Source organism: Callorhinus ursinus, unplaced genomic scaffold, assembly GCF_003265705.2.
Source record: "Callorhinus ursinus isolate GAN/ISIS: 27379988/994484 unplaced genomic scaffold, GSC_fseal_2.0 scaffold18, whole genome shotgun sequence".
Taxonomy (NCBI): domain Eukaryota; kingdom Metazoa; phylum Chordata; class Mammalia; order Carnivora; family Otariidae; genus Callorhinus; species Callorhinus ursinus.
In genome coordinates this window covers 30,904,497-30,926,401 of record NW_027397080.1, presented here as the reverse complement: position 1 = coordinate 30,926,401, position 21,905 = coordinate 30,904,497, and the positions used below count along the sequence as shown (strand labels likewise).

At 38.4% G+C, this 21,905-nt stretch overlaps 1 protein-coding gene across 4 annotated transcripts in view; it reads right to left on the bottom strand.

Annotated features, from left to right (window-relative positions):
* Nucleotides 1–21,905, bottom strand: part of RERE (arginine-glutamic acid dipeptide repeats) — a 411,538-nt gene that overhangs the window by 166,322 nt on the left and 223,311 nt on the right. For all 4 annotated transcript variants that reach the window (XM_025856826.2, XM_025856830.2, XM_025856827.2 and 1 more), the window contains 2 exons: nucleotides 5,704–5,809; nucleotides 3,848–3,944 (listed from right to left, as the gene is read on the bottom strand). In XM_025856826.2, coding sequence (XP_025712611.1) covers nucleotides 3,848–3,944; nucleotides 5,704–5,809 — 203 coding nt within the window. The remainder of the gene's footprint in view (nucleotides 1–3,847; nucleotides 3,945–5,703; nucleotides 5,810–21,905) is intronic.

The window sequence follows — 21,905 nt, the reverse complement described above, 5'->3', positions numbered from 1 at the left end:
AAAGAAAAAGAAAATAAACAGCAGCAGAACCCTGGCCTGAAAGGCAGGGATGAGGGACAGCCAAGACAGGAATTTAAAAAGAGCAGCAGGCAGCAACGCCGGATCTCAACACAGGCTTCTGTAACTGATGGTCCCACAGTCTCCTCTGAAAGTGAATTTAGTTTGGGTAGGTAAATACTATAACTCAACACAGAATTAGGCTGCAGAGGAATGCTGTCTTCTGTCTGATTCACAATGGCTAACGGACAAAGTGCTGTCCTTCCTTATAACACACCAGCTTGAAAGAGAAAGCTCTACTTCAGTTTCCTCCTGAGGGAATGCAGTGGCAGGAGCCCCTCAAATTTACTGAGTCCCATGAATCCACACAACTGAGCACTTTGATCTTTGACAAGATCTTAGTGCCAAGCACTAACACAGTCAGTCTTTCTTTTTATTTCTCCTCCACGTTTTTTTCACTATATTCATTTGATCCTTTTTCATGTGCCTATGGACTATTTTATTTGTCTCTTTCAAAACTGATTTTACTTTTGGCAGAACTGCTTTATAGCTATAGAGGAAGAAAAAATTCTTTCTGTGGGTAAATGAAGGAAAAATTGGGAGAAAAGTTAAAGGTTAGGGAGCTTGGGTGGCTCAGTCAGTTGGGTGTCTAACTCTTGGTTTCAGCTTAGGTCGTGGACTCAGGGTCATGGGGTCAAGCCCCACATCAAGCTCTCCCTCCCCCTCTACCCCTTCCCCCCACACTGGCACTCTCTCTCAAATAAGTAAATAAAATCTTTAAAAAAAAAAAAGTTAAAGGTTAATTCCACTACCACCCCCTGCCATATTTGAAAATTAAAGTAATCTAGGGGTACCTGGATGGCTTAGTTGGTTATTCATCTGAACTCATCTCAGGTCATTATCTCAGGGGCCTGGGATGGAGCCCCACTGTCATGTCAGGCTCCATGCTCAGTGGGGAGTCTGCTTGTCCCTCTGCCCCTCCCTCCAGCTCTTACTCTCTCTCTCAAATAAAATCTTAAAAACTAAATAAATTAATCAAACTAAATTAAATCAAAGTAAAATAGTTTTGGTAAAGAGAAAAGGAACAAATAGAGATTCGGGGGTGGGAGGTGCCATTCAATGCTGCTTTTATGGGAGATGATCTTACAGCAAGCACTTAAAACTGAGAACCAAGCAAGATTACTATAATGGTAAGAACCATACATATGAGCTCAGATGCACACAAATGTCAATACATGTACAAGTATTTACTGAGCACCTACTAGGCCAGTTCAATAATTATGTGACCACTATCATCTGTTATCTTTGAAAAAAAATCCAATTGTCAGGGCACACAAAGAGCTAACAAATCAAATTTTAAGATGACAGCTGTAAAGAAACCACCTCATGGTCACTTCAAAGAAAACACCACAGGAAGAAAAAAACTAATCAGTAAGGGTTCTAGTCATATCCACAGTGAAAAGAAGACAAAGAATCACCATCAGCACTCCAGCCCTTCTGTGGCCAGGGAAGGGGCAGTAACCACACAGTTACACATCTCCAGGAAGTGTCTAATTATAAACCTAGTTAAAGTACATTCACTGGGTCCAGTTGGAATTATGTGGGACAACTGGTTCCTCTAAAAAGGGTAAAATAGGGGCTCCTGGGTGGCTCAGTTGGTTAAGTGTCTAACTTCAGCTCAGGTCATGATCTCAGGGTCCTGGGATAGAGCCCCACATGGGGCTGCTCCCTGCTCAGCGGGGATTCTATTTGTCCCTCTCCCTTTGCCCCTCCCCCTGCTCATGCTCTCCATGTCTCTCAAATAGGTAAATAAAATCTTTTAAAAATTTCTTAATAGAGGGGCACCTGGGTGGCTCAGTCGTTAAGCATCTGCCTTCGGCTCAGGTCATGATCCCAGGGTCCTGGGATCGAGTCCAGCATCGGGCTCTCTTCTGCGCAGGGAGTCTGCTTCTCCCTCTCCCACTCCCCCTGCTTGTGTTCCCTCTCTCACTATCTCTGTCAAATAAATAAATAAAATCTTCTAAAAAAACTAAAAAAAAAATTTTTTAATAGAAAGGGTAAAACAGTATAAAATGACTCCACAAACGTGAAGAGCAGCTAATAGTTAAATATATTCATTTTACGCAAATATATCAAAACATATTAAATAATCAGAGTTATGGCTCACATATTTATTTGTTTTAACTTCAACTCTACATTGCTTAAAATCCGGTACCTCAACCACTGACACAAGATAGAAACAGGAGGGGAAAAGCATAGAGCAAGTTAACAAAGAATGCCAGGATCAAGTCACTTGTCTTCACTAACAATTTAATGGTCCCATCCATCCATCCATTTTTACTTCCTTCCTTCCGTTAACTTGCTTCATTCAGCATTAGAGTTTAAGATTGGAAAGTCACTGCCACAAAGACATAAAAAGCTTGTGGGAATTTTGGAAGACGTTTATAAAACACCACAGGAATTCTCTAAATTTATCTAAAGTCCTGTAAGAAGCCAAATCTAACCACACACAATCCTTCCCCTACAGCAGGGAATGGCAAACTATGGCTCCTGAGCCAAATCTGGCCCATTGGCCATTTTTATACAGCCCAGAACCAATAACAGTTTTTACATTTTTAAGTGGCTAAAGAAAGAAATCAAAAAAAGGGTAATATCTCCTGACATGTGGAAATTAAATGAAATTCAAATTTTAGTGTCCATAAATAAAGTTTTATTGGTGTATGCCACCTCATTTATTTATATGTTGCCTATGACTTTTGTGCTACAATGGCTGAGCAGAGTAGCTACACGAGGGGGAGCATATGAAAGACGATCTGGCCCAAAACATCTACCCAAACCTGCCCTAAAAGTTGCTACTAATTTGCCTTGAAATAACCGGCTTTAGCTAAGTAGATTTGCAGAAGAGACTCCATATGGTTTTACTGAATACCATCTGAGCAACAGAATAGAGAAACTGTTTTATCTCATTATAGCTAAGCTAAAAGCAAGCAAATCCCTATGCCTTTTTTTTCCAACTATATTCTTTAACAAAGAAAGTAGTCTTTTACCACTTTATTCTTCCTACCTGGGAAAGAGTTATAAGAATATCACTTGTCTTACTTCCTCTACTACTTAAGAAGCCCAAAGTCTTCCACTTACATACAAAATACACCAGGATATATATCTGTGCTCTTTTCCTGAAAGGGACAGAAAATACCATAAAGTGCAAAGCAGTGGCTCATGGTCACTTTTTCACATAATTACCTAAGACTACCTCAATATTACCTCCTTACTCAGAGTAAAATCTTCAATACATTCTCCCTAACTCAAAGCTTTTTGGTAAGAAATTTTTCACACCTACAAAAGATTGAAAGAAAAGGTCAATAAGACTTTGTACAAACCTTGCCTAGACTCTCAAGTACATGCTGCCATATTTGTTTCACCCATTTCTCTCTTTTCTAGTAGAAGTAACTGATTCTTTAGAAAATAATCTGTAGACCACCATAACACTTCATCCTAAATACTTTAGCAACCAGTGCCAGGATGCTAGTTTTCAATACCAGGATATTAATAAGGAAACAGAGGTACAAAACTACAGAGAAGGTATAAAAAATTTTTTTTGAGTATCCCCCCCTCCACACACACATACACACACACACACACACACACACACACAGATTAATGAAAATACAGGTAACCTCTGAAATCCCAATAATCCACAAAGTTAACCCTGGGGTGTTAGCTTACTGAGACCATAAGAGTAGTCTGATTAATATCATGATTATCAAAAGAGATGAGGACAGGTAGACTCTCTACCTCCTATGCTCGATGACTGCTCCTTTGCAGGAAAGACCGTATCTCTGGCACTTACCTAAGGGCAGCAGCATGGTATGTGTCAACGTAATCAGAAATGAAGAGCTCTCGGTTCTTGATAACTGGGTCTGTAATGACAAGTTCTCTTCCAGAGTCTGTCAAAATAATTAATTAAGAAGATATTACAATTGAGCCTCCCAAAACAATTAGGAAAATTTTTGCAAAATCTTTCTTTCAGGTTCACCTGCCACTAAAGAAAGTACAATAAATAACCAGGTCTGGTCAGGAGGAATAACAACAGGAACAAAGCATCCTATTGGGTATGTTTTACACCTTTTACCAAATCCCCACACTTTGCTGAAATGCATTAAGCAATTAATGAAAAAAGAAGGGGAAAAAAAGAGGAAACAACTATCATATTTTAACAAACTTATAAACTATGGAAATATTTAGTGATCCTGTCCATTTTAATTTCTTATTGCTATATATTCCAGAATAGAGTGAAATCACACTGTTTCTGTTGAAAAAAAATAACCAAGTTACAATTTTTAATTAGGAACCATAATTTAACTGTTTTAACAGAAATTTTTATAGTTTCAAAGAAGGAAAAAACTAGTGAGTTATAAAAGAACATCATTCTTTGGGTGCCTGAGTGGTTCAGTCGGTTATGCATCTGCTTTCAGCTCAGGTCATGGTCCTGGCTACCTGCCTGCTCAGCGGGAGGCCTGCTTCTCTATCTCCCTCTGCCACTCCCCCTGCTTGTGCTCTCTCACTCTCTCAAATAAATAAATTAACAAATCTTTAAAAAAAAAATCATTCTTCAAAACTGTGTTTGATTACTGCTTTGTTGACTCAAAACCTTATCACCAAAAGCAGTATGGACCAGTGGGAAGAGTACAGACATCAGGGCCGACCAAACTGGATCCCAGCCTGGAGGGGACCACTTAGAAGACACGTCACCTGGCAACTCCTTGAGCATTTCTATATCGATTTCCTCACCTGAAAGTGGGCAATGACAAACTCTAATTCATATGACTAATGGATAACAAATGTGAAGCAGCTAGCATGAGGCCCAGCACCACTCAAAAAAAATCAATAAAAATGCATAATTATACATCAGAACAAATGAAATACACATTTTATGTGCATATCGCATGAGTCAATAAAATTACTAGGTAGAAACTACAATGCCAGAGCAAGAAAAAAAAGATCCTCTGAACTACCTTCCTGATTATTCTGAAAGTCAAGATGCAAACTGGAGGCGCCGTGGGTGGCTCAGATGGTTAAGCATCTGCCTTCGGCTCGGGTCATGATCCCGGGGTCCTGGGATCAAGCCTCACATCTGGCTCCTGGTTCAGTGGGGAGCCCACTTCTCCCTCTCCCTCTACCTCTCCCCCTGCTCATGCTCTCTCTCTCTATCTCTATGTCTCAGATAAATAAATAAAATCTTAAAAAAAAAAAAAAGATGCAAACTGAATCCCAAACCACTCAGGAAAGCCACACTTTCAAAACTGAAGTTCACAGTCCTGGACGCAGAAGTGCAATCATACAGATTATTGAAAAGGAAAAAAGAAATAAAACATGACCCTAGTGTTTTAGGTATTATTAGTTCATCATTAGGGGAGAAAAAGTAATTTTGCTGTTATTTCCAAAGAAGACCTATCTCTATTCCAAGTTTAAGGGGAAGATGTTATTGGCACATCTCTCTGGTTGTTTGGGATTTTTTTTTTAAGGCAAAAATAATAAAAGAACTCAGCAAAAGTATACAAATAAACATTTCAGTAATGTCCTTAGTTACAAAAAGGTTTTTCAGAGACAATTTTTCATAGTGGTTATCTACATTTAATGAGCGTCTTTAGAAACAGCCTTGTCCAAAGCTAAGAAAATGTAAAAATCAAACCAGGACATATTTACCATTTTCATTATGCCGATCCTGAACCAAATGCTGGTACACAGAATCTGGAACTTCAGACTGACGGTAGTACCATTTGACGTTCATGAGTAGATGGTCCCTCTTACTCTGAAAAGGAAAATCTAACAGCATTAGGAACAGGGTTTCGGGTGCCCACAGCTGTATACCATACCCATGATCAAAAGCCCCTGTAAACAGGTGGAGAGGCAGAGAGGGAGACTCACAATTATCACCAGGACCACAAAAATACATAAGGCAACGAAGAGGTCAAAGATGTTTTTAATCCCAGCCATCACACCCTCTTACCCTATTGCTCAAAACATTTATTCCTAGAAACCAAAGGAGACCAAACTTGAACCTATAAATCTCCCCAGTTTAACTAATTCATTCAATATTGTTATTTAGCATAAACTATGCAAAACTACATGAACACATCCTTCTATCTAAATTCTTAATCATTTTGGTCAATATTTACAAATTGTGTCAGCACAGTGTCAAGGCCATTAAGGGCAATAAGTTAGAAAAACCTTACCCTGCCAGGCCTGGCACAAAGTCATCTGTCCAAGGTGTGTCAATCTCCCAGACTGAACTACAGCCCCTCTACAGTACTGCCACCTGACTTGCAGTAATTGCTACAGGAAAACTAACATACAGAATGTGGGCAGTGGTGAAGGTACTAGCAGTCCATGGAGCAGGGGATCGTATTTTATTTATCTTCAAATTTTCAGAGAATGGAACAACTTGTCCACAAATATTTATGAATAATAGAGTTCTATGATGATCAGGGGCCCCTAAATGTTGTGGGACACTTAGCCATGTTATCCCCAGAAGTTAACATGGCTCCTGGTTCATTCAAAGAATAAAGGAGGTTGTGCTATGGTGAGCGCTGTGAATTGTGCAAGACTGTTGAATCACAGATCTGTACTTCTGAAACAAATAATGCAATATCTGTTAAGAAAAAAAAAAGAAGAAGAAGAAGATAGCAGGAGGGGAAGAATGAAGGGGAGTAAATCGGAGGGGGAGACGAACCATGAGAGACGATGGACTCTGAAAAACAAGCTGAGGGTTCTAGAGGGGAGGGGGGTGGGGGGATGGGTTAGCCTGGTGATGGGTATTAAAGAGGGCACGTTCTGCGTGGAGCACTGGGTGTTATGCACAAACAATGAATCATGGAACACATCAAAAACTAATGATGTATGAACAAACAATGAATCATGGAACACTGCATCAAAAACTAATGATGTAATATATGGTGATTAACATAACAATAAAAAATTAAAAAAAACTAATGATGTAATGTATGGTGATTAACATAACAATAAAAATTTAAAGGAAAAAAAAGAATAGAGGAGGAAATATTGCCTTTCTATTTAAAGGCTATGCGGCTACAGCCTGAGGGAGACTGTCTCTGTACACCTGGTTGTGAGACAGCTGAACATGGCAAGTGCACTAAGGCTTCCCAGGGCCTCATAAAATAATTTCTAACCCAGGTGAGGGTCTTAAGAGACCTCCCCAAGGTGAATGCAGTATTATTCCTCTTAGCAGTGTCTACCTTCTCACGACAGGTCGGAGGTGAGTCAGAAATGAATGAGAACTAAAATTCAAGACATATCTCATGTTTATGAAGGAGGTGACCACGTCTAAAATATGTCAAAGGATTCTTCTTTAATAAAGAAAGATGCTTTCTGCTTAAATGAGAGATATGTATATAGTCTTTACTAAAAGGCCAGAAAGGGGGCGCCTGGGTGGCTCAGTTGGTTAAGCGACTGCCTTCGGCTCAGGTCATGATCCTGGAGTCCCGGGATCGAGTCCCGTGTCGGGCTCCCTGCTCAGCAGTGAGTCTGCTTTTCCCTTGGACCCTCCCCCCTCTCATACTCTCTCTTTCTATCTCATTCTCTCTCTCAAATAAATAAATAAAATCTTAAAAAAAAAAAAAAAAAAAAACTAAAAGGCCAGAAAGGCTTCCAAAAAAACCCAACAAAAACCTTCACTAAAATACTTAAGCCATTTAAATTGCTAGAGATAAAAGAACTGCCAAAAGTCTTGATGAACTCAAATGTGAAGAAGTGCTATTCCAAAGTGAGTATCATCAACACCAGGGTTCATACTTTATAACTAACTGTGAAAAAACACAGGCCACCAAAAACAAGGCATCATTACTGCTTTGAATAAAACAGACTGAACCCAAAGAATAAACCTACAAAATGGTACTTTTTACTTTCTTTCCATTTTGCACTTTTACATTCTATGCTGTTTATACTAAAGGTGGGAAAATCAGGATGAATCAGTGTTACATAAAAAGAATAAATGTTACATGCAAGAGTTCATACACAAGAGCAATTACTCCCTGTAGAGGATTATGAAGGAGGTGACATCCGACCTGGGGGAGAAAATGGGAAAGATTTCAGTGGCTTCTTTCCAGGCAGAGGAGACCTGAGGAAGACACAGAGAAAAGAGAGGAAGCACTAGACATCCCCCCAGCCCATCTGCATGTAGCACAGGGAAACGTTCTGCATGGTGTGGAGAAGAACCGGAATCCCGCCTTTAGTGGGCTGTTCTTCAGACAAGTGGGGTCCTCTACCCCTACTGCTGACCAAATACCCAGCCAGTGCGGGACAACGCACCAGGTGGTGAGAAAGCAACTAAAAGACTGCAGCTTCCCTCCAAGGCATAGCAATGAACAGCAGGGCCAGGGGGAGGCAGACCCGGGGGAGGAGCAGAGGCTGTGTGGAGGTAACTCAAAGAATAAACTCGACTAAGTTAATACACTGTCTCGTACGAGGGTTCTCCTCTCCAGCACTGCTGACACTTGGTCCAGATAAGCCTGTTGTGGGCGCCTATCCTGTGCACAGCTTGACTGTTAGCAGCACTCCTGGCCTCCAACCACTAAATGCCAGAGGCACCCCTCCCTCATTGGGACAACCAAAAAAATGTCTCCACACGTTGCCAAATGTTCCCTGAGGGGAAAAAATTATTCCCCCCACCCCGGTTAAAACCAATGGTCTAACAGTTTCTTTTTTAAGAAAAGCTAAACCAGAATGGTGAGAACAAAGCCTGGTTTAAGCACTACCAGAAGGGAACATGGAATGTAGGTAAGAACATGGTAAAGTCTGTCAAAAGTTGGGTTCGAACCCCATCTTCACCACCTCCTAGCTACATGACTGTGGGCGTGTTAATAAGATATTCTGAGCCTCCCCTTTTCTGTAAAACAGGAATACTGAAACCTACCTAACAGATGAGTGAAAGAAGGAGAAAGATGGAAAAGCGTCTGGAACTGAGTAGGCACTCAGTTTTCTGTTAGTAGATGACCATAACCAGTGCTTCACGGAAAAATTTCAGGAACTTTGCTGAGAATCACAGGAGTTATTTCTTCATGAGAATATGGTTTCTTTCAAGAGATGAGAGATATTCAGTCCCTTAACTACTAATGGATGCCTCAATGCTCACAGTAATGAACTACTTAACAGGGCTCAAAGGAATTCAGATCTACTAGCAGTCTTAGAAACCATGTTCTGAAATCTATACTTCCCTGTATTTCTTTTAACACATCTAAGATGTCTGAAAACCTGAGGGACAACAGAAATAAGCTCTTAAAGGTATCCTAACTGGCAATCATACAATGTCTATTTTTCAGAACCAAGCCAGCAATTCTCGCTACCTTTTGAAGTTTAATATCTATGTTAACTTCTGATCCTCACACACTTAATGATCACTCACACACACATACACACACACACACACACACACACACACACACACACAATTACTGCTCTGGTTTATTTGTACCTAGATTTATGACTCCTAATACCAGAGGCAAGTATATACAAAGGCAGTTGAAAGCCTATTGGATTTCCTAATGCAGTACTACCTAATCACCAGGGGGTGGCAGCATTGTGTTTTAAAAAAGCCTCCAGAATCTTAATTCCGGATACAACAGAACAAAAGGTAGATTCAAAGTAAAAAAATTTTGAACAAACATAAGTAGCTGTAACAGACATAATCTTTCAAAACAGGCCTGGAAGTTAAAGATTAAACGTCTGTAAAAGGAGGCGGTGTGCTGTTTCAGAGAGTCCTAGACTAAAATAATCTAGCCTTCTAGTCCTGTCTGCAATCACTAGTTTGCTGGGGACAACCTCAAGTAGAGTCACCTGGCCATCTGACAAATGAAGGGGAGAACAAAAGGATTTCTAGAATTGCATTTCATTTTATATGCTTATATCTAGACTTCTTCCCCAGACAAAACCAGTAGATAAGGTGGGGTTGGGGGAGAGCCTCCAGTTTTCTCTACATCAACAAAACGGCATCACTAACATTAGCATCCTAAAGAGGTTTTACAAATTAAAATGCCATCTCTCCTGGAAGCTGCTGTGCACTGAGGAACAGCAAAGGGGAACAGAGCAGCGCACCCCCCTACCAGTAAATGCTCCCAAAGCTGCCTCAGACACACAGGTGCTGCCCAATATTAACCACAGGATATCTTCCGTGTTCGTCCCACTGTTCATTAGACAAAGACTGCTGCTCAGAATCACAGAAAACTGAAAGCAAAAGTAAACGTAGAGGTCATCTGATTTAGCCCAAACCACCCAGGTATGAATCAGGGTTTTGCAAGTGACTTGGGCAAATGGCTTCTCCAGTCTCACTACTCCCATACATAAAATGAGGGGAAATAACAGCCTCTGCCACATTCAGTTGTGAGGATTAAATAAGTTAATACGAGTAAAGTGAACAGCTCTCAGTAAGTGCTGGATATTACTGTCGTACAGATAGTCTACAGATGCAGACAGGCATCAAGCTACAAGAGGTTTACTTAGACATTTTGCTTTTCCCAGATTCAAAATTAAGCTGGTAAGAGCAATACAAAAATAAATCATGTAGCAAAGTAGGGGGGAAGAATTTCCATTTTTGCAACAATTTGAGAAGCATATCAAGTATTTTTAATAAACAGGCCTCATTACCAACTAGTGATATAATTGTACAACTCCATAAAGGTCAAAATGGTTATAAGTGACACATTTTAAACAGAATGCTGAATGAAGAGGGAAGTGGTGAGAAGCTTCCCATGTGAAGGCACCCTGGGGTCTATTTCTGGATAGAGAAGAGCCCACTGAGAAGTAAATAATTTCCCACCACTTTATCTTTAGAGAAAGAGAGATCTGACTGTACAGGGAGCAGGAAGCACCAGCTCTAAGAAAAAAACCACCACACAGGAACGTGTCCAATGTGCTTACAGTAAGGCTTCCCAGGATAACTGTGTAAACAAGGAGAGTAGTTGATCCTGGGTTAAATTAATGGATTCTTCCACATCACTGGCCTGGACTTCTCTGAAAGGAGGGACGTATGTAAATTTAAGGAAATGATTTAATTGAGGACAAAACCCATCCCTACCTGGGTTTAGAAAAAAGACAAACAGCTTAATGTTAGGTGTTTGGGAACAGAACAGGAGGATTTGCAGAGCTATGAGTATCAGACAATGGACTGAAAATTAATGAACTAAAAAATCAACTGAAATTAAACATTCTGGATGAGATAACTAACAAAGGTAGACTAGGAGAAAGGGAAGGCAAAGAGGCGGCTGCTGTTGAAGGGACTGGTTCATTTTATCGGCAGCACAGAATTCAACCATCCCAAATAAATATAAGATCCAAGGCCAAGAAGTAAATTTCCCTTCCTAGAGATCTCCATGATTATTAATACAGTACCTCCACTGATTAAACAGCCAATCTGAATCTTTCCTAAAACCAGTCTTGATATCATCTGAAAAAACATTTCAACATTAAAAAATAAATGAAATATGGGGGGGGGTGGTTGGAGGTCATACATGACCAACAGGACAAGTGCAGAGATTATTTTATACAATATGGAGGAGGACCCCAACCCCGGATGGGAATAGTAATAATTTTAAATTCACCTGCATTATACAGGAAAGACCTTCTTTGTCCCATCAATCACCTACCAGCTCCTAGCAGATACCATCAGGGCTCTCAAAGCCCTCCAAACAAGCCCTGCTATCCCTCCTCTGTTACCAAATTTGACAGAAGGATCAGGCCAAAGACAACTAAGCAAGATACAAAGATGGATACCATCACATAAAAAACTTTGCAAAGTCAAAATAATCTGCTAGAGGTAATAATTGGGGAACTTCCCTCAAATTTTTAACTCCTTAGTTCTTGAGAGCTTGCATTTCAAATAACGGAAGATCTAGATTCAGAGTCAGGTGAAATCAGACCAAAATTCTTATTTTTCTAAAGCCAAAATAGCCAACCAAGTTCTTCCAGAAATTTGAGAAGTAGTAGTACGTACTATTTGTATACTAGATGGCTTAAGAAAATATCTTTTGAAGAAACTTTTCCTGCATTTCCACAACATGGTGATAATAAGGTTAAGAGTTACATGAATATTAAAGGTTTACTGTATAATTCAGATATATCTACACAAATTGAATTGATGTTAGGACACTAAGCCGGGGGTCAGGAGGGGGGGAGGAGATGACAATGGTCCACCAGAGATATAACGCCCTCTCTTTCCAGTTTAAAAGTGAAAAAATTAAAAATAACAATAATAAAAAAATAAAGTTTAAAGTGGCATTTCAATCCTGTTGGGTCCACCTCCACACACAAGGAGATGCCTGCTGGGAAGACTGCCCTCAAAAGACCTTAGGGACACAGTCTTACTGGCTCCAATATTCCTGACTCTGAGGGAGGGGAGAGGGGGCAGCAGACAATGTGTCAAGGCCTACTATTCTTCTCCAAGGCCAAACAAAGATAAGTCCAGGCATATGCACAGAAGAATCCAATCTAAAGATAAGCTTTCTGTATCAGAGGATCATACTGAACTATGTAAACATCAGGACTAACTGAGATCAATCAAAATGAGATCAGGTAGGAAATATCTTGTAATATTTCAAGCCACTGCTCTATTCCTAACATGAGACACTAGGAATATAACAGTTTCTATATTTATATCTAAATGGCTTTATAGTCATCACAGCTCAAAATGCCATGAAAGAGCTTTAGAAAAACATAACAAGGCTTGGCCATTAAGGTCCATCCATCTCAGAGTTCTGCTCTCCCATGGGTACCAAGAGAGAAAGCCAAAACACTGATTCCAGAATCTTGTTCTCAAAGGAGAAGAAAGGGCTTTCAGTATCTCCTACCAGGCTATCATATACAAATCTCCCTAATGTACTAAGAAGTATTTTGCCTCCTTTTATGTGAGCAGATGGAGTAAGGGAGAGTAAATATCTTACTGCCAACTGAGTAAACAAAGTATCCACTCTTGTTTTATCTTAAAATGCCTTCTTCCAACTTTCTTAGGCACCAGAATCAAGGTTACAAGCTCATTTTCCAAACCTGTGGCACCTCAATCCAAAAGAATGTTTTCAAGAGATTGCATCAGCATGTGGATCCTGTAAGAGGATTTAAATCACATTGTATCAGATAAATCAGGTAAAGCAAGAAGGTGGAACTCTGGGAGTGAAGATGACTTTTTACATTGTTTACAACCAAGCTGTGCAAGTAACTGGTTATATACAAATCTCCGGAAAGATGATGCAACCAAAAATGTGCTGAAACGCAGGTTCTAATGATCAGAAATCATTTCTAAAAATCACTGTTTCTTGATCATGTCTTATTTATTAAATTTCTGTCTTTAGGTTAATTCTTTTTATAGTTTAATCTGGACAAAAGTCAGTCAATATTTTGGTAGGACCAAAAAGGTACTTGAAAATGAAATCATCTCCCATCCAAGCTTATTAAGGCATTTTCTATCTAAGATTACACTCTGTAGGAACAATACAATTTTTAGACAACAGATTCCTTTATTTGCAGTGGAGAGACCAAAACTAAGCACAGGTGCTGCCTGGGAAGACTCTTACCTCTTGGCCTCCCTTCGCTTGTAAGAGGAGGTAGGGTTGCCAGGTGGTGTCCACTGTCCTTGTCCTCTTAGACTAAATAACAAGTTCATGTCACATACACATGAGTAAGCTACACTTAAAGGGAAACTTTATACACTGGGAGAGAGATATCAAACTACAGGGCATTCCTGTAATTTACCACATGTATCCTGTATATTATCGTGACAAAAATACTAAATGTCAGATTCAGGATTTAAAAGCTCTCAAGTTTGCATTGACAGATCAAGTTAGGAAGATGAAATTTCATAGATATATTAGGACTCTATGCTTAAATCCCTAACATCTACTGTCCAAACCCAAAATAAATTTCCTCCCAAAAGCCAGTATTCTTGGAGTGCCTAAGTGGCTCAGTCGTTAAGCATCTGGCTTCGGCTCGGCTCCGGTCACAATCCCAGGAGCCCCACTTCGGGCTCCCTGCTCAGCGGTAAGCCTGCTTCTCCCTCTCCCACTCCCCCTGCTTGTGTTCCCTTTCGCTGTCTGTCAAATAAATAAATAAAATCTTTAAAAAAAAAAAAAGTAAAATAAGATAAAAGCCAGTATTCTTTCCAGTAGCTATGGTTTTATCAGATAAATTTATAATCACAAATTTTCTATTTGGCTCCAAATATCTCCCCCATAATGGAGGAAAAAACAGCTGTTCATAGACAGCACCATAAGAAATTGCCAAATTGCCTTTAATCCGTACTTAAATGGAATTAAACAATCCAGTGAATTTCTTTTAAAAAAGTCAAGCTCAAATACTATAAAGTTTGACATCTTTGCAATACTTTGGTTGTTCTCTGTTGATGGTGGTGACAGCAACAGCAGCAGTGATTCTACTCACTGGGGATTTTACTCACCACTTCTACATGACCTAGCTAGAAAGGTTAGAGAGCTCTATCACAAACCAACAAACAACAGGGTCAGATGGTGTAGTAGCAAAAATGAAGTTAAAGAAAGAGGGGTTAAAATCTGGGCTATAGGCTTCCAAAATTCTCTAGAAGTTTCACAAATGAAACAAATGATCACTTTAATCTTTAAATAAAAATTACTAACTTATGATTAAAGGCACATCAACACTGATTCTGCTATGAGAAACAGACGCTGAAATATCTTGAAAAGATTTCACTGAGTCAACACATGCCTTACAGAAGTGGTTCTCAAACTTGTTAGACTCAAGATTCCTTACTCTCTTCAAAATTATTGAGGCGTTCAAAGAACTTTTGTTTATGTGGGTTATATCTTATCAATACTTACTATATTGGAAAATAAATTTTAAAAAGTTTCAAGATATTCTTTACTAAATCATTTAGCAATAACAACCTGACTACATGTTAACATAAATAATTATAAAAAAATAACTAAAAATTTTAAAACAAAATGTAGGAAACAAGTAAATATATACGTTTTCTTACATATGGCTTAAGATAACAGATTCTCATATCAGATACTTGCATTCCATCTATTGCGATATTACACATCATTTAGCCCTTGTAAAACTCCACTCTACACTCATGAAAGGAGAATGAAAAAGGCAAATGATATCTTAGCATAACTATGAAAACAGTCTGACCCTGAGTACCCATGGACCAAACCTGAGAACAGCTGTTCTATGGGATGAAATGAACAAGCTGTAAAAACAGTCCGGGATGCCCTCCCCTCTTTTACCCTGGTAGTTTACACAATGGAAGTAAGTAAGCATGCTCCCCAAACAGAACCATGAATGGAGATCTGATAGCACATATTCATTTAGAAGATACTATTAAGAATAGAAGACTTGGGGGGTGATGGTACGCCTGGGTGGCTCAGAAGGTTAAGCATCTGCCTGAAGCTCTGTTCATGATCCCAGAGTCCTGGGATTGAACCCTGCATCAGGCTCCCTGCTCAGTGGGGAGACTGCTTCTTCCTCTCCCTCTGCTTGTACTCTCTGTGTCAAATAAATGAGATCTATTTAAAAAAATTTTTTAAATAAAAAAAAAGAATAGAAGATTGGGGGTATCTAGGTGACTCAGTCAGTTACACAGTTAAGCGTCTGCCTTTAGCTCAGGTCATGATCCCAGGGTCCTGGGATAGAGCCCCACATTGGGCTCCCTGCTCAGGGGGAGTCTGCTTCTCCTTCTCCCTCTGCCTCTGCGCCCACCCCAACCCCGCTCGCTGACTTTGCTCTCTCTCAAATAAATTCTTAAAGAAAAGAATACAAAGAATAGAAGAACGATTTTTATACAATCAGACCTTCTGGTAGTGGGCAGGAAGTTAAACTCTTGCTAAAGGGAAGAAAATCTAGATAAGAAAGCTGTCATTTCAGTTTAAAGTATTCTTTCTAAATTTTGAGCCCAGGGGCGCCTTGGTGGCTCAGTTAGGCATCTGCCTTTGGCTCAGGTCATGATCCCAGGGTCCTGTTCAGCCTGCTTCTCCTTCTCCCCAACACCCCCCCCCCACCTTGTGCTCTTTCTAGCTATCTCAAATAAATAAAATCCTTAAAAAAAAAAAAAAAAAAAAAAAGTAAAATTTGGGTGCCTGGGTGGCTCAGTCAGTTAAGCGTCTGCCTTTGGCTCAGGTCATGGTCCCAGGGTCCGGGGATGGAGTCCTACATGGGGCTCCCTGCTCTGCGGGGAGCCTGCTTCTCCCTCTCCCACTACCCCCTGCCTGTGGTTCCCTCTCTCTCTGTCAAATAAACAAATAAAATCTTTAAAGAAAAAATTTTAAAAAGTAAAATTTGAGCTCATTATATCAAGAAAATTTAAAGCTTGATGCAAACAAGAATACATAGACCTACACTTTAAAAAAAATAACTGTACTTTAAAACAATGGTGAACCTTTAAGAGTTGGAAGCATGCATGCATAAAATAATGGCCTGGATAACTTTATGTAGCAATCTGAAATTCCAGGCAACTCTGTGACCATTTCAAAAGTGGTGCTGCTTCCTACCCCAGAAAACTAGCACCATGAAACAACATTAACGTTTAAGAAAAGAAAAATAAACGACTTTCAGTTTACAGTACTATATTAAAGCATCAGTTTTTATAAAGATGGACATGCTTATTTTATGTGAATCCAGGAATATTCCTCTTTCTAGGTAATAACCTTTTAGTACCTTTGCTTTCTGAGTTAAAGTGCAAAACGACAGAGCTGATAAAGCAGTAAAATACCTTTTAGCAACACAAAGATGTTTAGAATTAAGTATCTGTACTTTCAAGGAGCACTGATAGAGGCTTAGAAATCATTATTGATGTAAATAAAGTCAGCCTGTATAATAATAGAAAAACAATTACAGCTGCCAAACATTTTCAACTTGAAAATAAACAAATTCAAATAGTTTGGTAGAAGAAAAGAAAAGAAAAATCAGTAGGAACCCTGAGAATTTACTTTTTGCTATTTCATTTTATGTGAACCAGTCTGTCTCGTCCTAAATATCTTATTCTTCTCTCCTTTTGATTTAAACCTAAACAAAGACTGTAACCTTTAATACTTGTTAGTCTATTTATAACTGTTCCATCTACAACCATTTTTCTAATACAAACATGCCCTGATAGCTTATCTCAGTCCACATGCCAGACAACAAAGGCCCACTGGCCTGCTGGAGAGGAGAAATGGAAAGCAGGAAATGAGAAGGCTTAGTTAATCCCCAGATAATCGATCAGTGTATTCAGTCAAGTGTGAGCTGAGCTGAGGAAATGCTGCTCAAAACACACACACACACACACACACACAAAACACAAGAGAGAAAAATAAAGAACACATGACCAGAGAGCCACAGTTCATTTTAAAATAGGTTAATTTCGGTGAAAAAGACACCCCATCACGTTCAACAACTAATACAACGTATATAAAATCTTTTGAACTATAAGACCTTTTTCTTTAAAATCCTCATCCTCTATCCTTTTTAAGAAACAAGTTTTAACTTTTGGGTTTTGTTTTACTGTTTTGGTTCATCTTTTTTTCTAAGTCAGCTTTATTGAGGCATAATTTACACACAATAAAATTAACATATTTACGGTTTCAATTAGTTTGACAAATGTTGTATAAATCAAGATAGGCAATGTTTCCACTACCACAAAAAGACTACCTCATTTTAGAAGTGATGAATCTGTGATGCTGAAAAAGCTTTGTGCCAGTGAAAGCTAGAAAAGAAACATCTTAATCTAAATTCCTTCCTCCATCTTAACTCACAGAGAAGTGAATGTGAGAAAAACAACTCTGAGTTAGCTATGACATTTTCTCCTAGTTACTGCTGAAGACTACTGCAAACAACAATCCCGTGCTCTTTAAAATCAAATAATTTGCTAGATAAAAGTTCTGGGCTGAGACTTTCTTTATATGATCTCCTAACATTTCCAGAACATAGGTAACAGTTATAGTGATCATAGTTATAATAAGAATAAATGAAAATAATTTCAAGTTAGTTTCATAGTATATTTTCCTCAAAGCATATAACCAATATTTAATGAGCTTCTATGAGGTATCAGACATTGTTCAAGAGACAGACAATGAGGATTCATAAGAGATGACCAGATAAAGTCCCAGGCTTGACAGAGCTTATGATACAATGGTGGGACAGACCCTTTGCCAACCCCTCCACCACTAAAAACAAGGTCAAAAAATGAATTTTAAGTGTTTCAAACAAAGCCATGAACAATGAAATCTGCCACTTAGAAACCATACACCCCTAGGCAAGTAATTTTTTTATACTATATGTAGTCTTTACTATATGTAGTCTTTTGGGGTATTATTTTCCCTAAAACTAGCAGTCTTCCCAAAGGCACCTGAGGATGGCAGGAAAACATGTTCTATGACTTGACTGCTTCATATAGACAGAGAAGGGTCTAAAATAACCTTGACAAATCCATACACCAATTTCTCCATCCACAGGAATAACACTGAAACCCAAGTGTGTATATGTCTCTGTCTCTCAGCTAAGGCTGAGCTTTGTTCATAAAAATTCCCAAAGGTTCTTCTATTGTCTTTATTATTTTTCTTTTAAGGAATTTATTATCAAACACTTCATAGGCAGAAAGGTTTAAAAATAATTTACTATGTACTAAACTTATTTTAAGGAATAAACATTACCAAATCTGAAGAAGCTGCCTGACACTCCACCTAGACAAGGTTCTCTTACTCCCCCAGAGAGGTAACCACTACCTTGAATTTACTGTTGTTCATTCCCATACACTTTTACTTCATACGTATACATAACTAAAAATATGTAAGATACAGTTTTGCAGTTTTTACACTTCACACAAATAACATCTTACTCTGATTTCTTCTGCAATGTTTGTTTATTCAGCTTTATGCTTGCATGAGTCATCCATGCCCTAGTTCACTCATTTTAAATAATACATATTACCTCCATGTACAACACCAGACTATTCTCATAAATTTTTCTGCTGATAAATTATAAACTCCTATTCGTGTCTGTGCAAGTTTATCTAAGGCACGTGAAACTTTTTTTTTGTTTAAGTAAACTATACCCCCAACATGGGGCTCAAACTCAGGACACCAATATCAAGAGTCGCAACTGAGCCAGCCAGTCACCCTTGAAACTTTTCAATTTATCTAAATTACTCTGAATGTTTGACGCCACAGCTAAATGTTCAAACTTATGAGTATAACATTGTTCATAATGTCCTTCTAATAGCTTACTAATAATGCCTGTAGGATCTGTAGTATTGTCCCAATTTTACTCTTCATATTGGTAACTTGCTATTTTTTCTTTTCTTTATCATTTTTATGGGAATTTATTAGTCATTTCAAAGGGGCAACTTCTGATATTGGTGATTATCTTTGCTCATTTCCTTGTTAATTCAGTAATGTGCACACTTATCTTCATTATTCCCTTCCGTTTCTTGGGTTTAATCTTAAATTCTCTTTTAAATTTCTTAATATAGATACTCAGACCATTGATTTTATTCAACCTTTCTTACTTTCCTATATATATTTAAAACTAAAAATTTACCTCTGAGTATAGGCTCAGCTATAGCCTACAACTGTGATGTCACAATTTCAGTAATCGTTCAAGCAAAATATTTCCTAATTTCCACTGTGATTTCTTATTTAAGCATTAGAAATGTATCACTATATTCCATACATTTGTGGATTTTCTAGGTAGTCATTTGGTTTTGATTCCTACCTTAATTCCACTGTGGTCAGAGAATATGTTTTCTATGACTTCAATCCTCTGAAATATGTTAAGATCTGCTTTAAGATCTAACACAATCATTTCTGATAAATATCGCATATACACTTGAAAAGAATGTATTCTTCAATCATTGGGTATAGTGTTACGTATATTAGAATTAGCTCCTATTTTTAAATTGTATTGTTCAATACTCTATATTCTTACTGATTTGTAATATACTTATTGCTCAATTACTGAAGGAGATAGGGTTTTTTGTTTGTTTGTTTTTAAAGATTTTATTTATTTATTTGACAGAGAGAGACACAGCAAGAGAGGGAACACAAGCAGGGGGAGTGGGAGTGGGAGAAGCAGGCTTCCCGTGGAGCAAGGAGCCCAACGCGAGCTCAATCCCAGGACGACCTGAGCCGAAGGCAGATGCTTAACGACTGAGCCACCCAGGCGCCCCCGAAGGAGATATTTTAAAATCTAATTGTCCAAATATTCTTTAACAGTTTAGGATCAATTGCAGTATATTTATACAATGCAATATTACATAGCAATGAGAATAAACTACTGCAACATACAAAAACATGGATACATCTCATAAACAACATGCAGAGCCAAAGAAACCAGACAGATAAATATGTATCATAGCATATAAAGTTCAAAGGCAGGCGGAACTAAACTATGATGTTAGAGCTCACAGCAGTGGTTATCATGAGGTTAGTGTCTGGGAGAGGGCATGAAGGTAGTTTCTGGAGTACTTATAGCATTTTTCTTTCTTTCTTTTTCTTTTTTTTTTTAAGAGAGGGGGAGGGCAGGGAGAGGGAGAGGGAGAAAGAATCTCAAGCAAGCCCCAGCCCAGCGTGGAGCCAGACACGGGGCTCAATCTCATGACCCTGAGATCACGACCTGAGCCAAAATCAAGAGTCGGACACTTAACCAACAGAGCCACCCAGGCGCCCCAGCATTTTATTTCCTGATATGAGTAGTAGTTAATAGAACTCTACACATATTATACATACATACTATGTATGTATAATTCACTGAACTGTACAATTATAGCTTTTGTTCTTTCATGTATCTATGTATTAGACTTAAATGAAAATTTTAAAATTTAAAAAATTAAAATGTACACATACACACATGTAAATGTTTAATATTTCAGGAAAGATACAAGAAATTGGTAACAATGGTTACCTCTAAGGAGGAGAAGTCTGGAACAGGCAATTTATGATGCCAGAAAGTAATAAAGTGCTCAAAGAATGACAGGGACATGTGAAAAACACACAAAAACTATCCAGAAAAGGCTCCCACGGGCTAAATCTGAAACAATTTGAAAATCAAAATATATAATGATAATAATGGATTATAACCCACAGAATAAAACAGGAAACCATACATCCATGCTGATACATGTAAGTGAATAATCTGAACAGTTACTGAGAAACAGGATATTTTCATAGTCACAAAGTACCTTTTCACAAAATACTAATTACAAAGGATAAAAAGTAACTTTAAAGCAGAGAAGCCTGGTAGACCCAACTTTAATCAAGTGATCAAAGTGAACACCAATAATGGAACAAAGAGAAATTGAATAATGCCTGCAATGAGATGCAATAAGCAGATCCGTAATCTGAATCTAGTAATAAGGGAACACCATACAAATGCAAATGGAGGAACATTCTACAAAATAACCAGTCTGTAAATCTTCAAAAATGTAAAGGTCATGAAAGTCAAGGAAACACTGAAGAACTGTTCCAAATTTTGCAAAGGACTACAGAAACATGACAACTAGATGTAACACAAAATGAACAACTACCTAAACAGGAATGGGATTTGAGTAACAACATATTGAGGCTAGTTTTGACAGCTGATTGTTTAATTGTTGGTTATATAAGGAAATATCTCCTTTGTAAGAAATACACACTCAAGTATCGGGTTCGTGGAGCATAACTTGACATTCTCAAATGATTCAAGAAAAAAAAGTTTTTTTATATTGTACTTGCAACTTTTCTGTAGGATTGGGGTTGGTTAGACAAAAGATTAGGAAAATAAATTTTAGTTCCAATTTAAAGGTATATAATCACAGGCAGCAGTCACTGAAAACCATTCTGACAAATCATTAGATTTAAAGCTGGGTGTGATGTGTAAGAGTGAAAGGACAAGCAACTGTACAGAATAATGCATGCCACTGT